Here is a 15,203-nt window from a genome sequence, read left to right as displayed (position 1 = left end):
TTATCCGTCTTGTTAACCAACATTATTCTGGTATTATTCTGAAATTATTATGATATTATTCTGATATTATTGGAGCTGTTTTGCTAGGTTATTGACGCGGAACCACTGAGTTGTAGCGCGTTAGTTCAGACAGTGTTATTGATACTACTCATTGTTATTATTTCAATATTTTTTTAGTTGTTTTGCACGGTACTCCATGTAGTGTTATTGGCGCTATTCACCGACATTATTATGTTATTAATGAAGTTGTTTTGTGAGGTTATTGATACAAAACCGTAGAGTAGTAGCGTGATAATCCGGGCGGTGTTATTGGCTCTGTTCACTAGTATTGTTTCGGTATTATTGGAGTTCTTCTGTGCGGTACTTCGGGCGGTTATTTACACTATTTACCAATATTATTTTGGTATTATTCTAATATTATTAGAGCTATTTTGCGAGGTTATTGATGTGGAACCGTGGAGTAGTTATATAGGTATTATTGACATTATTTTCTTATGTCACTTGGGTATTATTTAAGTGTTTTTGGAGTTGTTTTACGAGCTTATTTAAGAGGAACCGTGGTGTTGTTTTGACTTATTGGCTGAAATTTTATTTTTTCGAAGAGATTTTATGCTTTTTCAATAATCTGTTCATTTTATACATAGAAAGGATTTTAATAATCATGATAAAATTGACTTGCGAAAATGTCATTGTCAATCTCGTGAACATAATTTCTCTAAAAAACATCTAAAAAATAAAAAGGGTAAATTTTATATAAATTGATTCGATATATTCATATGTTAGGCAACATAAAGTATTTCAAATAATATTGTTTATTGTAAAGTATTGCAAATAATATAATTTTTTTTATTTTTATTAGACCAGCCACGAGATTAAGGAGACTAGTGATGATTTTGATTAGATAAATCACCTAATTTTGACTGGCGAAGGTTGCCCTTTTAGTTATTCGAAGCATCGGGCTGGTTCGAGCCGGGTCGACCGCAAAATAAAGTGGTTTTTCGTCATTTTTAGGTGGGCCCAGTCAAAAATACGTGACGAGATTTTATTGGAGTTCAGACACTGAGCTTAGTCCGCACTCTGTATGAAAAAATTTTTCGTGCCAATGAAGGTCGCACGATGGTTTAGTAGTAAAAGATGAAGGAGATTAGAAAGTCTGTAGTAGGGCTATCAAAACAGCTCGTTGTTTGCGAACAACTCGTGTTCGGCTCGCTCGCTAAGTTAACGAGCCGAACACGAACAACACAAACAAATATTTTTTCGTTCGTGTTCGACTCGTTTTGGCTCGAAATACGGCTCGAAATACTACTAATCAATTATATATATATCTTTGATGAGTAGTATTTTTTTAACAAAATTACTACAAGACTACAAAGATTTATAATCAATTAAAATTATTAATGAAGAAAATAAAATAAAAATTATTAAATTCGATTCAAATGATGTTTTAAATTTTGCCCAATCCTTAACATCTTATGGCTACGTGATTAGGGTTGTTAAAATGACTCTTTGTTCATGAACGACTCGTGTCTGACTCACTAAGCAAACGAGTCGAACATGAATACACTTTTTGAGCTCGAAATATAAACGAGCCGAACATGAGCGAGCCTCTCGTGGTCGCCCCTCTCCTCCCCCCCCCTCCTCACGCTGTAGAGGTTAACAGACATTGGTGATGGAGCCGAACATGAACACACTTTTTGAGCTCGAAATATAAACGAGCCGAACATGAGCAAGCCTCTCGTGTTCGACTCCTTTACACCCCTAGTTTGTAGAGGTTAACAGACGTTGGTGATGGACTTGCAAGACGTGGACAGCTGCTATTATCATGATTTTATTTATATGCGGTCTGCACCCTCATATATTTTATAAATATATAATATTTTCTCGAGCTGAATGAATAATTGCATGCATCACACCCAAACATTGTATTGACACTATAAACAACCTCTCTTTTTTTATTTTTAATAATTTTTATTTTCATTTTTATAAAACTCAAACTAATAATTTTTATTTGAAAGATTTAGATACATACATACATACAACCCAATTTTTGTATATTAACAAATTTAACACCTAACTTCAATTCAATTTATTCGAACATGCCAACTTACCTATGCATGAAATATTATATATATTTAGTTAAAATAATGACATATTTGATATGATATCAATAATTTGGGTGGCATAAACATAAAAAAATAAAAATTGGGTGTTATATGTGTAAATACATAGGATTGGGTTGGTATGTTTGTAAATGTCTCCTTTAATTTTTGTTCAACTCAATATGATTTGATCTTGTCTTTAACTTAATAAGTTTGATAGTTCAAAAAGTTTTCAAAAAGTTTATTTAAGTGATCATTTCGTAAATAAGAATATTAGGTGGTATATATATACATAGACAAAAAACATTTAATAGAAACAAATCTGCACAAGTAAGATTTGAAGTCCCTACCCATCCCAAGTCCTTTGAGGGGTATCATAGCACAACTCAATGAGAGGAATCCAATGAGCTTAACGTCATGCTCCGCTATATTCAAGAAGTTGCCAAGACAAGCATGAAATATTCTAGAGAAGACTAAAATGTATGAGCCATCCAAAGGGTTCTAGAAGATTCCACCAAATTTTAGAGAACATAAGAAAAAAAGACTCAAAAGAGAAATTAAGAATAACCTAGAGTGTTCTAGGACAATGCGTGTAATAAGAGAGGAATGTAGAGCTCTCTAGAAACTAGAATAATTTAATGTTTTCTAGAATATTCCATTATGCTTGGAGGGGGCTATAAATAGGATCCCCTCCTCTCATTTATAATCACAAAAACATTGAATCAAAGTATTCAAGTATTCAAGTGTGAAGTGTTCCTTTCTCTCTACTCTTCTTCTTTATAGTGCTTGGTGCCCACAAGTCCAGACGTTGTGAGGATTGAGTTGATTTAGTGCTAAAAGAGAGCGCTAAAGCCGCACGGGTGACTTGGGTAAAGTTAGTCGGTGACATTAAGCTCACTTAATTTAGATGCCATTAAGATTCTCAAATCATTAAAAACCCTCTCTGATGATCAAGATTTTACGAGAGTTATTCATTAAATGACTTAAATGTCCCTCTAAGGAGAATATAAATAAACCCCCACTTTTCAATTGAAGGGAGAATGACTCAATTGACGGTGTTGTTATTGACTGAAGACTCGACTATAACTTGATGTGTTTAGGCTCGGTAGGACCTAGGGTTTGGGTTAGATGGACTCGGGGCATTGGTTAGCTTGAGTTGATGGGTTTAGAGTCATAGGCTGGTTTTGTAGATTAAGGAGTTATGGTTAATGTGAATGTTAATAGGTTAGTGTAGGTTAATGGGTTTCATGTTCCCTGGGTTTGAGTATTGATATAAAAAATAAAATTTAGGTATTCTAGAAATAAAAAACATAATTTTAATGATATATTGATATATATAATATATATATATATATATATATATAATTTCTTTAATTTAACGGAATATCACGTGCCTTGAATTTAATGAAAAAAATGTTCGTCCGTTCTCTTTGCACCGACCTTTTTGAGAAAAAGGGCGCTACTTTTTCTCTTTTGCAACTCCCAATAACTATAACTGTTCACTGTACTAAACTCTCATCGTCATCTGCGTCTACCTCGTCGTGTCTTTTCATCCTGAAAACCATCGACTTCGTGACCGAACGCTGGCGATAAATTCCCGGTTAGAGCTCGCTGCAAGCAAGATGATCGCGGCGTACAAAAACCTCAAAAAATGCCATCTTTCCACTCCTTCCCCTCCGCTCCCATCATAGACCATTGAGGAAGGTAATCACCGCCTTCGCGCTCTTCAGCTTCTCTAATTTAAAGATATCATTTTTGATGTTTGGAAGGATTTAGGATAAGTCCTGCGTAAATTGTGCTGAAATCCTGCTATCAAACAACCCATAAAAATCCTGACTAATGGGGTCGGAAAGCGTTGCTTCGTGTCGCCAACCATCGTCCCCATCGCCGGGAATCCCTTTCCTGGCTGATGCACAGAATGCACAGAAAAACAACTTCGAGAGACCAAACAAGGGTGCTTGCTTCCTTTGCCATGAAGAGGGCCACTGGGTTAGAGACTGCCCTAATCGGTCCAATCGCACTCCCGGTAGTGGCTCGCCGACGGCCGTTCGTCGTAACTACCCGGAGATGCAGTGCCCCTGTGGCTATGGTGCTTGCATTGTGCTTACCTCGCGGACAGTGAAGAATCCCGGGCGTGATTTCTACCGTTGCCCTGGAAAGCAGGTACTTTCTTCTTTTTTTTGTTTCACTTTCCTTTCTGAGAGCAGTTTTTGTTGTTGTTGTTTTGTTAAGTTAGTTTCTTTTAGTGCAACCGAAGTTTCTTTCAATGTTTTATTCCTTTATTTATGGGAAAAAGATATCTTTTTTGCGGCTTTATTGGCTATTTCACCAGCTGAATAACTCAACTTTTTGTGTCTTCCAATTTTGAGTTTTTTTTTTGTTTTGTTTTCTTCTTGGTATGTCAGTTCTTTGTTTAATATCGCAGTTATGGTTTTTCCTCCATTTAGTCAGTGAATGAAGGCAAGAGGACTTCTAATGAATAGAAATCACTATTATTCTTAGTCAGAAGCTTTTAATATTAGGGAAATTTATCTGAAAAATATTTTAAATATAACTTCTTTAAGTTTCTGTAATAGGATCCATTTAGGGCTGTCAAAACGGCTCGTTGTTTGCGAACAGCTCGTGTTCGGCTTGTTAAGAAGCTCGTGTTCGGCTCGTTAATTTTGTTCGATAAGTGAACTAAGATGTGTTCGTTCGTGTTCGGCTCGTTTTGGCTCGAAATACTACTCATACTATATATATATATATATATATATATTAAGTAGTATATATATATATAATAATCAATTAAAATATTGATTAATAAAATAGAATAAAAATTATTAAATTAGATTCAAATGATGTATTAATGTAAATAATAATTTTTAAATCATGCTCAAATCCTTATTGTCTTATGGCTACATGATTAGGGTTGTTAAAAGAAACCTTTGTTCGTGAACAGCTCGTGTTCGGTTCGTTAAACAAACGTTACGAACACTTTTTGAGCTCAAAATATAAAAGAACTGAACACGAGCGAGTCTGAATAGAAGCTGAGACTGGACTCGCTCGTGTTCGGTCGTTTACACTGCTACATTGCTCTTAAAACAATGTAAAACAGGAACTAATTGTTATATTATGCCTCCATTTTCTTGCCAAAATGACAATGGCTACTGCAGTGGCTACACCAAATTATAAGCTTGTAATGCACTGTTGTGTTTTTTATTTTTTATTTTTAATCGTTTACAGGGAGATATTGGGTGCCATTAAGTTGACGTTGTAATTATTGGGGATTGAATGTGATTGAGTTTTGCATTATACAGCTTCACATTTTATTTTAACTTGCCCATTTTATTTCTTTGTTTTCCTCGTTTCCAAATACCCTTGCCATTTTTTTTTTTTTGGTTTGATTTTACAAGTTCAGTCAATTTTATTGGATTGATTGGTTTATATAAGGTTATTTTTTACTTTTTGAGCAAATTTAAGATCAAATTTAAGTTTGAAGCTTTTTTAGCTAGTCATTTTTGTTGTTTATTTAAAGATCTATATCATCATTTGAGTTTTAATCATTTGCATTTTATGTAGTTTGATATATTTAGTTGGACAATTGAATAGAATTTTTGTCGTATGATTTGTGATGCTTTGTTTCAAATGCCGGGGGAACTGAAGAGGGGAAGAGGAAGCGAGGAGTTGAGTAGATGAAGCGAGAGGGTCAAGAAGCCAAGTAGGTGAGTTCGCCGCATAAATCAACGCGAAACGGAGGAGGGATTGAGAGAATTTGTGGCCGAAGCTGACCTTAACAACTTATCTGGAGAGTTGAACGACACATGTGAGAAACGACGAGAGCAAGCTAGGGCTTTCACTTAGTCGGCCCTGATGGACGACGACGTATCTGTCAAGCAGAGGCGGCGGCGTTGGTTTCAAGTAGAGGAGTTGATGTCGGTGTCGTGCGCCCGATTGAAGGAAATCAAGAGAACGGAGCCCTCATGCGTAGGAAGGAGGCATGATCACTTGCCGAGGGGAAGAAAAAAATTTTCTTGTGGGTTAGAGCCCAACCAGGATTATAAGGTAAAATTTAATAATTTTATTTAATTGATTATATATATATATAGTATATTGTTAATAGAAAATTTTATTAAATTAGGACTTGGTTAGAATTCTAGATTGGAGGGGAATACAAGACATTGTGCGAGCTAGTGGAGAAGTTTGATTGAGTCAAGCAAACTTTAACAAGGAAAATTTGGGTTTATATTATAATTTAATTAATGAATTTTAATAGCAAAATAAAGTTAATTAGAATTTCATGAAATTAAAAGATGAAATTAATACTTAAATAATGTAAAGTTAATAATTAATTAAAATAATAAATATATTAAATTTTAGTAAAATGAATACCATATTTATTTTAGGCTTTTAATTTTGTAAGGGTCGACGTTAATACAAATCAAATAACAAATCAACCTGGATTATAAAGGTAAAATTTAATAATTTTATTTAATTGGTTATATATATATATATATATATATATATTATAATGTTAATAAATTTTTTTATTAAATTAGGATTCTTGGTTAGAATTTTAGATTGGAGGGGAGTAAGAGACAAAGTGTGCGAGCTAGAGGGGAAGTATGATTTACTCGAGCAATCTTTAGTAAGGAAAATTTGGGTTTATATTATAACTTAACTAATGAATTTTAATGACAAAATAAAGTTAATTAGAATTTCATAAAATAAAAAGATGAAATTAATACTTAAATAATGTAAAGTTAATAATCAATTAAAACAATGAATAAATTAAATTTTAGTAATATGAATACCCTATTTATTTTAGGATTTCAACTTTAGAATAGTCGACGTTAATACAAATCAAATAACAAATCACAAATTAATTGACATTGAATTGAGTACTTGTACTGTTAACACATAATAAAATTTTATTTCTTTTCGTCTATTTTACATTAGTAGTTAATGATACTTGTACAAGTTTTATTTTAATTCATGTGTTTATTTCTTTGCCGGTCATATTGTCATGAATGATATGTTTTTGCACCTACTTATTATAATGCATTTGCTTATATATATTGAAGTGTTTTAAGTGGTATGGTTTTTTGACAGTGTTTCTAAGACGGTTGTACTTATATGAATGATATAAATTTGTTATTGATAAAATAAGTTTCCTTAAATAACATTAGATTCTTAAAATATCAAATGTTTATATTGATTTATTAAAAGCTCAACTGACATACACATCATTTTCTGTTTACTTTTATTTTTGTAGTTTAAGAGTGTGAATATTAATGAGATTTTGTTAGCTTGCAATTGTTTCAAACTAACTTTCTAAGTGTAATTAATTTATTAAAAAATAAACAATATAAGAAATAATGTTTATAGAAAACGTGGACAGTCTGTAATGAGGTAAATTTAATTATATTACTTTAATTTAATTTGATTAGTAACTTTCATTGGTTAATAGTTAGTTATAGAAATAAATATGAAAAATTTAATTTCCACCGTCTGACCTTCTTTACATGTCTTGATCAATTCCAAATCTCGAGCTGTGTCATGATAAAAGTGATATCAGAGTCAATTTTTAAGTTTAACTAAAATGATTTTGATAGAATAGCCATTAAGTTAGTTATAAGAAAATTTTAATAATAAAAAAAATAAAAAATCAAAGTTAAATTAATAATTATATTTATTCTGACACAGAAATACACTCAAAACTATGAAAGAAGGGAGTCTGATTGAAAATAAGGAAGTACAACCTACTTTAAATGTGAGCACAAATGTCTTGATCTAGATGATGGTGGTGATGACTCAACTGATTCAGAAGTTCATATCACAACCCATCGGAATTGATGCAATCATTGTGAATAAGTATTTAAAGATTATTCTAGATTTGTATCCACCATTGTTTAAGAAAAATGAAGATTCAATTGAACCAGAGAATTGGTTGGTGTCAATTGAAAAGATATTAGATAGTGCGATTCATTTGGATGAAAGAAGAGTACCTTTAGCTACTTTTATGTTGGATGGAGAAATTGAAAGGTAGGAACATGGGCAACATCAGGATAACCTAGGGTTCATACCCAACATGATGGTTTGTTCGGAGGAATTCATGGAGCGATTCAACTGCTCAAAGATAAATGCATGACACATTTATTAAATTGATTTAGGGAGAGAAAACAGTCACGCAGTAAGGAACATAATTCACTATACTGTTAAGGTATATACCACAGTTAATCACAAGTGCAAAATAATGTTCTACCAATTCCTTTCAGGATTAAAGTGTTCAATTAAACAGTCGTTGGTACCTTTCAACATCAATGAATATTCATTATTAGTGGAAGGAGCTAGAAGAGTGAAAATCGTTTATCAACTTACCAGAAGCGTGAGGAGATGCACAAGAGGAAGAGTATTAATTAAGGAAAACACATGGATCAATCAGAGGGATCCAATGAGAAGAAATCTAAGTTCAATTAAGGTGGATTTAACAGTGGTACAACTCAGTATTGTTGCACTTGTATCAACTGCGGAAGACAATATAAGGGTGAATGCCTGATGGGCTCTAACACTTGCTAATGGTGTCGTCAGCCGACCATATATTAAAATATGTCCATCACTTAGCCAAGACCACTGCAAATAAAAAATCAGGTGGAGCTCCTTCACAAAAGACTGCGGGTGGGTAGAAAAGGATAAAGTATATAGCTCCAGCTCATATCCAAGGTCAATCAAGACATCCTATTCAATCTCGAGTTTATTCCCTTACTAATAGTGAGCCTGAGGAACCTACTACTGTTGATGATGGCGGGATTTGATGAGTTTGGCATTTTCTTATATATAAGGGTATTTTTCTCACAAACTTTCTTGCTATGTGTTGTTATCCGAAGTATAGTGGGGTCGCATTGTATCAGTTCTTTACCTTACAGTGATCACCTTTTATTTGAATGAATAACCTCTTGTTTTCATCATCAAATTTATGGATAACTAATGTTGACATGCTTAATGAGAAATGACTTGAGATTTGATTATAAATTTTGAGGATTAGATTTTTGTAAGTAGGGAATATTGTGATACTTTATTTCAATTATAGGGGGAACTGAAGAGGGGAAAAAGAAGCGAGGAGTCCGGCGGCCGCCGAAGTTGGGGAGATGAAGCAATAGGGTTGGAAAGCCGAGGAGGTGAGTTCGTTATATAAATCGGCATGAGATAGAGGGATTGAGAGAATTTGTAGCCGACTTACCTGGCGAGTCCAACGGTGCGTGTGGGAGATGACAAGCACAATCTAGGGCTTTAACCTAGCTGACGTTGATGGACGTCGGTGTCAAGCAGAGGAGCCGACGTCAGTGATCTCATTGGCTTTCTGTTGACTGCCGACGTTCTAAAAGCCTATCCGGAAAAAGTTCGAGCAATCCTAGATGTGCCGTCGCCTCAGAGCCCTAAAGAAGTCCAAAGATTTTCCAGTTAAATGGCGGGACTCAACCGTTTCATATCAAAATCTGGCAATAATTGTGCGGCATTTTTGAAGGCGCTAAGGAAAAATCAGTACTTCGAATGGACTGCCGATTGTGAGTCGGTATTCAAAAGTTTGAAGGACTCATTGGCATCCCGCTACTTCAAAGCCCGAAACCAGCGGAAGAATTGTCACTATACCTCAAAGTCGAACGAAAAACAAACAACTCGGTATTGGTCAGAGAAGATGCAGGGAAGCAATTTCTGGTGTATTACACGAGCTGGGTTCTTCGAGGCGTAGAAACCAGATACTCTATTCTAAAAAAGCTAACATTTGTTTTAATTATTTCTCTCACCGGCTCTGAACCTATTTCCAAACGCACCCTATTCGAGTTAGCACCGATCATCCCTTAAATTCTGCACTCACTAGGCTAGAGCATTCCAGTCGACTATTAAAATGGTCGGTGGAACTCAGTGAAGATGACTTCAGGCATGTCCCCCGGACGAATATCAAAATGCAGGCGATCGCCGACTTCTTGGTGGACTTCTCCGAGGCAAAGAAGCCTGAGAAAGAAAGTCATACCAGCGATAGGACGTGGACATTGCACGTCGACAGAACGTCCAAGCATGCGAATGCTGAGTTGAGATTGGTGCTGAGGAGCCCATCCATAGAGCATGTCTACCAGTCAATTTTATTAGAGTTCGAGGTTACAATTAACCGGGCATAGTATGAAGCCTGATCTTCGGGCTTTGCTGGGCTTATGAAATAGGCGCTTGGGACCTGCTGGTGAAGTTCAAGTCATTGAAGAGTTTGAGGTCCGAGATGAATTGTTGACTAAGTACCTTGCCAAAACATGGCAGGAAATAACGAGGTTTAAAAACTTTCGGAAGAGTATGTGGGCTGTGAGGAAAACCACGTCGCTGGCATCTTGTACAAGCGCATCAATTTGAGCGGGATTCTATAGAAGCTTACTCGGTCGATAATTGACGATTCAGAACCAATGGATGTCTCAACTGAGGAAGCTAAAAGCTGGATGGATCCATACTTCTTTTACTTAGAAACTGGAAGAGTGGCAGAGGACGTTAAAGACCCATGATGTTTTAAGTTCAAAGCCGTGTTGTATCTAATGATCGAGGGAAAACTCTTCAGACAATTGGTAACCTCAATGTATTTGAGGTGCCTAAAGGAAGACGAGGCACTGGATGTTCTCAGGGAGGTACACTCCGTAGAATGTGGGAGTCACTTCGAAAGAAAAAACTCTTATTGGGTACAACAACAAAGCTTCTTCTAACTCACACTTCTCAAGGATGCTGAAGAGTTTTCTAAGAAGTGTGAGCAATGTCAGAAGTGTGCACCTCTACATCATCAACCGACTTGCAAGATTTAACAGATTTTGAGCCCCTAATTGTTCGCCTCTTGGGGATTGAATATCCTAGGTCCTTTTCGCCTATTTAAAGGTCAACACAAATTTCTCTTAGTAGCTGCCGACTACTTTTCCAAGTGGATCGAAGCTAAACCGCTCACCTGAATCACCACCGAGGTGTTTCGAAACTTCATCTGGTTGGATCTCATATGAAGATACCGGCTGCCGCTAATTTTTATCATTGACAATGGAATGCAACCTTCGGATCAACACGTGAAAGGTTTTTGTGTGAGTTTGAGGATTAATTTGAAATGTGCTTTAAGCCATCATCTTGGAACGAACAGGCAGGCCAAGGCGGCTAATAAGGCTATCTTCAATTTGCCAAGGAAAAAGGTTGAAGGAGTAAAGGGAAGTTGGGCAGACCTACTGTCGTCTGTGCTCTGGGCAATTCAGACGTCGCAGTCATTGGCGATTGACTAAACTTCCTTCATACTAACTCATATAATGGAGATAGTGTTGCTGGTCGAGTACAACCATAATAGCCAAAGGGTCTTCATGACTGCATCATTCGCAGAGGAGAACCTGGCTGAATGACAAGAAGAAAACATCGAAGGCGCAATGTTGGCCCTTGACCTGACGAAGGAAAAACTTACCGATTCAGCCCTTCGACAAGAAGAGATCAAAAAACGACAACTCGGTATAACAAACAAATATGTGAGAAAGTATTTTCCCTAGAGGAATTAATTCTGAAGAAAGTCGACCCAGGTTCTCGAGGACAGTTAGTTGACAAATTCGACCAGACATGGAGTGGAAATTTACATAATCAGCCAAAGAGTCGCTCCAGTGGCTTATGGGCTCAAGAAATACGGGGAAAAGGAACTCCATCGAACGTGGAGTGAGGATAATTTGAAGAAATTTTTTCCTTGAAAGTTTTTCTTCTGTAAAACGTAAAAAGGAGTTTTGTTACTCACTTGTAAGTTTGATCGATATAATGAAGATTATGGTTATGTGATTTTGCTCGGATTATGCACAGGCCATACTGACATTCGAGGAACTTCTCTCGGTCGAATCAGGGGTTAGTTTTCCTTTCAGAACTAATGATGGTTACTTGATTAACATTTGTCACATTAGAATCGCTTGAACAAAAATAAAACAATGCAATGTAAACCTCTCTATCATATAATCAGAAAAATACGAAAAAAATCTGTAACAAAAAAAAGAAGCATTTTATTCATCTCAGTTTAATGGTACATAAAATTTAGGCAGTAATAAATACAAAAGGTACATTAGACACATTTTTCAATTGAAACCATCTTTCAAGATAAGGCCCATCATATTTCTCCCCCTGGTTTACAATGACTGAACCTGGAGAAATATGAGAGAGCTCGAGAAAGACGAAGCCTCTATGTTGGTGCTCGTGTCTCGAGAGGACCCATTCTCCTCGTCTTCCATCTTACCACATACTCTTTGTGAGGAAGAGTTAAAGCTGGAAAGGTATCGAAGAAAGGGAGCGCCGCTGCCAGACGGCCTTTCATATCTGACCATTTGCGAACTGGTCGAAAGAAAACAGTCTCGCTTTTGGCTGCGGCGGACGAACGAATGAGGAATCCCTCAAAGTAGTTGATGATACGTGGTGGGCACCATGTTCGCTCGCGAATTTTCAGCCAGTGCATTATCTAGGTCTTCTTGCCCAATTGGCTCCCCGTTATTCTTCATATTCTTCCTCTCAAAGCTTGGAAGTGAGGAATAGTGAAGAAACAAGTATTCGCTGCTAGAAGACTTATGAATCCTACCCCTCTGATGCTAACGAGTAGTTTAAACTCTTTTGGTAACATCATTTTAAAGAATGTATTGCATTCCCTGTGGATGTGAAGGCGACACAACATTTTCCCAGGGGACACTATGCCCATTCGCGAGGTGGGATGACCTCGATAGTCTACCTTGTTAGGTGCGACGTCCGACACTTGACTAGAAGAAAATTCCCTCCTTTGACACTGGACTCGAAGAAAAATGAAAAAATTAGCACATGACCCAAATGAGGTCCGACGCTCCTGTCGGCGAAAGGTTACCTTCGCTTTTAATTCCTCACAAAGCCGACCGAACTCCTATTGCTCTCCACTAACCGACAATTTTTCTTTGAGTGTGAACGCAATCAACGGAAGCCCCGTCCTCCCTTTTTTATAGGAGAATGAGTTTGGCGGTCCCAACAGTGGTTTCCTGACAAAAGCCTGTGAAGGACCAATCGAGAAAAGACAACTGGGCATAGCGATGAAACTGGGCGGCGGCAAATTTCTCAAAATGGAAAGAGAAAAAGAATACACGTCACAGTCAACACAGCCTTTAATACTGATTCGTTGGGGTCACATGATAAGGCGGCAATGTCGGGCTCACCTTACGATCAACTGCCATCCCCTAATGCTAGAAGTTCATTCAATCGGGCACACTAGAGGAATTAGTTGGCAACCGATTACGAAAGTTGGCGCACACAAGTATGTTGGATGAATAGGCACAAATTGCGTAAATGATAGTGAGTCGGCTGATTACTTTCACACCACCTTGGCATCACGATCCCGAATCACTGAGGTTGGAAGGGTCAGATTCCTAGAGATGGTTCTCTGCTCACTAGCGACGTCATGAAAGAGTATAGTGCAAATGATCCTGGAGATAAGTCTCCGATGGATGTCTTCGCAGGTGACGACAAGATCCACACCTAGAGAATGGAATAAACCTTGCCGAGGTAATGATCCAATCGATCAATGCGGCAGGGATAAGCTATGGCTTAGGCATGGCATAAAACAACCAACCAACCAACGTATCGATCAATGCGACTAGGGATAAGGTATTTGAATGAAAAGACATGAATTGCAGAAATGAGAGTGAGTCGACTGATTACTTTCACATCACCTCGGCATCGCGATCCCGAGTCACTGAGGTCAGAAGGGTCAGATTCCCATAGATGGTTCTCTGCTCACTAGTGACGAGATTCGTGAAAGAGTATAGTGCAAATCATCCCGGAGATAAGTCCCCGGTGGATGTCTTCACGGTTGATGTAAATATCCACGCCTAGAGAATCGAATAAACCTTGTCGAGGCAATGATCTGATCGATCAATGTGGCAGGGATAAGCTATGGCTTAGGCATGGCATAAAACAACCAACCAACGTATCTTAGTCAATCGACAAAATGTTAAGATTTTTCCATTGTCGGTCGATCATTCTGGCTGATCAACACAAAAAAAAAGTTAAAATATATTACTATTGATCAAGGGCTCGAACTTTTAAAAATTAACAGTAGGTTGACGTGAGAATATGCACCGCTCGAAGTTCACGATTTAGCCTTGGGGGCTATTACCCTCCATTTCTTTTTGGTGTTCCCAGCCTTTTAATTTTGAAAGGGAAAAGAATGGATTTTAATGTGGAAAGTTGGAGAAGAGTGCTTGAATGGTCAATCGACAAAGCGTTCTTAGGGAGAAAATCTTCTCCCACCATTTTCTTCTTCCTTCTTCCTATTTATCTTTTTCTTCCACCATTTTGTTTCTTGCTTTCTTCTTCCCGTTCATATTTTTTTGAATTTATAGCAAGAGAGTTTCTTGGAGCTTCTTTGGAGGGAGAGAAGGATCATCATCTTCTTATAATAAGAGGAGCTTGGACAAGCAAAGAGAACACATCATCAACCTGGCACGAGGGTGAAATTTCTCAAAAACACGGGTTTTTTTATTCTCTTGGAAAACCTTCTAGGTTGTTGTTATAGAAAAAAAGTTTAGACTGATGTTAGAGAAGCCTCCATAGGATAGGAAGCTATGTTTCTTGCTTCTCTGCATTTCCATGAGTTTTCTACCAAAGCCCTAACCTTTGACCCATTTTTAAGGCAAGATTGTACTAATCTTGTTGTTTGCCTTGGTAGCTTTTTTTAAATGGACATTTGAAGCCATTAAATCTAGAGAATGAAGAAAGCCCTTTGATCTTTTCATTCCTTAGGTTATGATGGTTTATTTTCATGAGAAATCCTTTATGATACACTATGCAAGCAGATGTGGGCATTTTGTGGCCTCGCACAACAAAGTGCTGTTGACCTCAATTTTCGTGAGGTCTAGTCTTCCGCTTAGGGTTTAGGATCTAGCCTTAGGAATCTCCCTTTGACTATCTTAGAACCATAGAAGTGGGACCCGCCTCGTTTTAGTTCGACCCGCTTCCGTCCCCTTCTGGAGTTTCGCGTGTGTGGTGTCAACTTCTAGCACTTAGAAGGACGAAACCAACATGAGGAAACCCAAAAGGGATTCCCTATAGGACCTTCCTGAGCCTTAGGGTGGCCTT

At 37.1% G+C, this 15,203-nt stretch overlaps 1 protein-coding gene across 1 annotated transcript in view; it reads left to right on the top strand.

Moving 5' to 3' along the window:
• Positions 1-3,556: 3,556 nt before the first annotated feature.
• Positions 3,557-15,203, top strand: part of LOC110029289 — a 96,681-nt gene continuing 85,034 nt past the window's right edge. Inside the window, exons 1-2 of the mRNA XM_020731518.1 lie at positions 3,557-3,803; positions 3,876-4,262. Of these exons, the coding sequence (XP_020587177.1) occupies positions 3,939-4,262 (324 nt within the window). The 5' untranslated portion in view covers positions 3,557-3,803; positions 3,876-3,938. The remainder of the gene's footprint in view (positions 3,804-3,875; positions 4,263-15,203) is intronic.

This window comes from Phalaenopsis equestris, unplaced genomic scaffold (assembly GCF_001263595.1).
Source record: "Phalaenopsis equestris unplaced genomic scaffold, ASM126359v1 Scaffold000553, whole genome shotgun sequence".
In the NCBI taxonomy this organism is placed as follows: Eukaryota; Viridiplantae; Streptophyta; class Magnoliopsida; order Asparagales; family Orchidaceae; genus Phalaenopsis; species Phalaenopsis equestris.
This window is presented reverse-complemented; position numbering and strand designations above follow the sequence as displayed.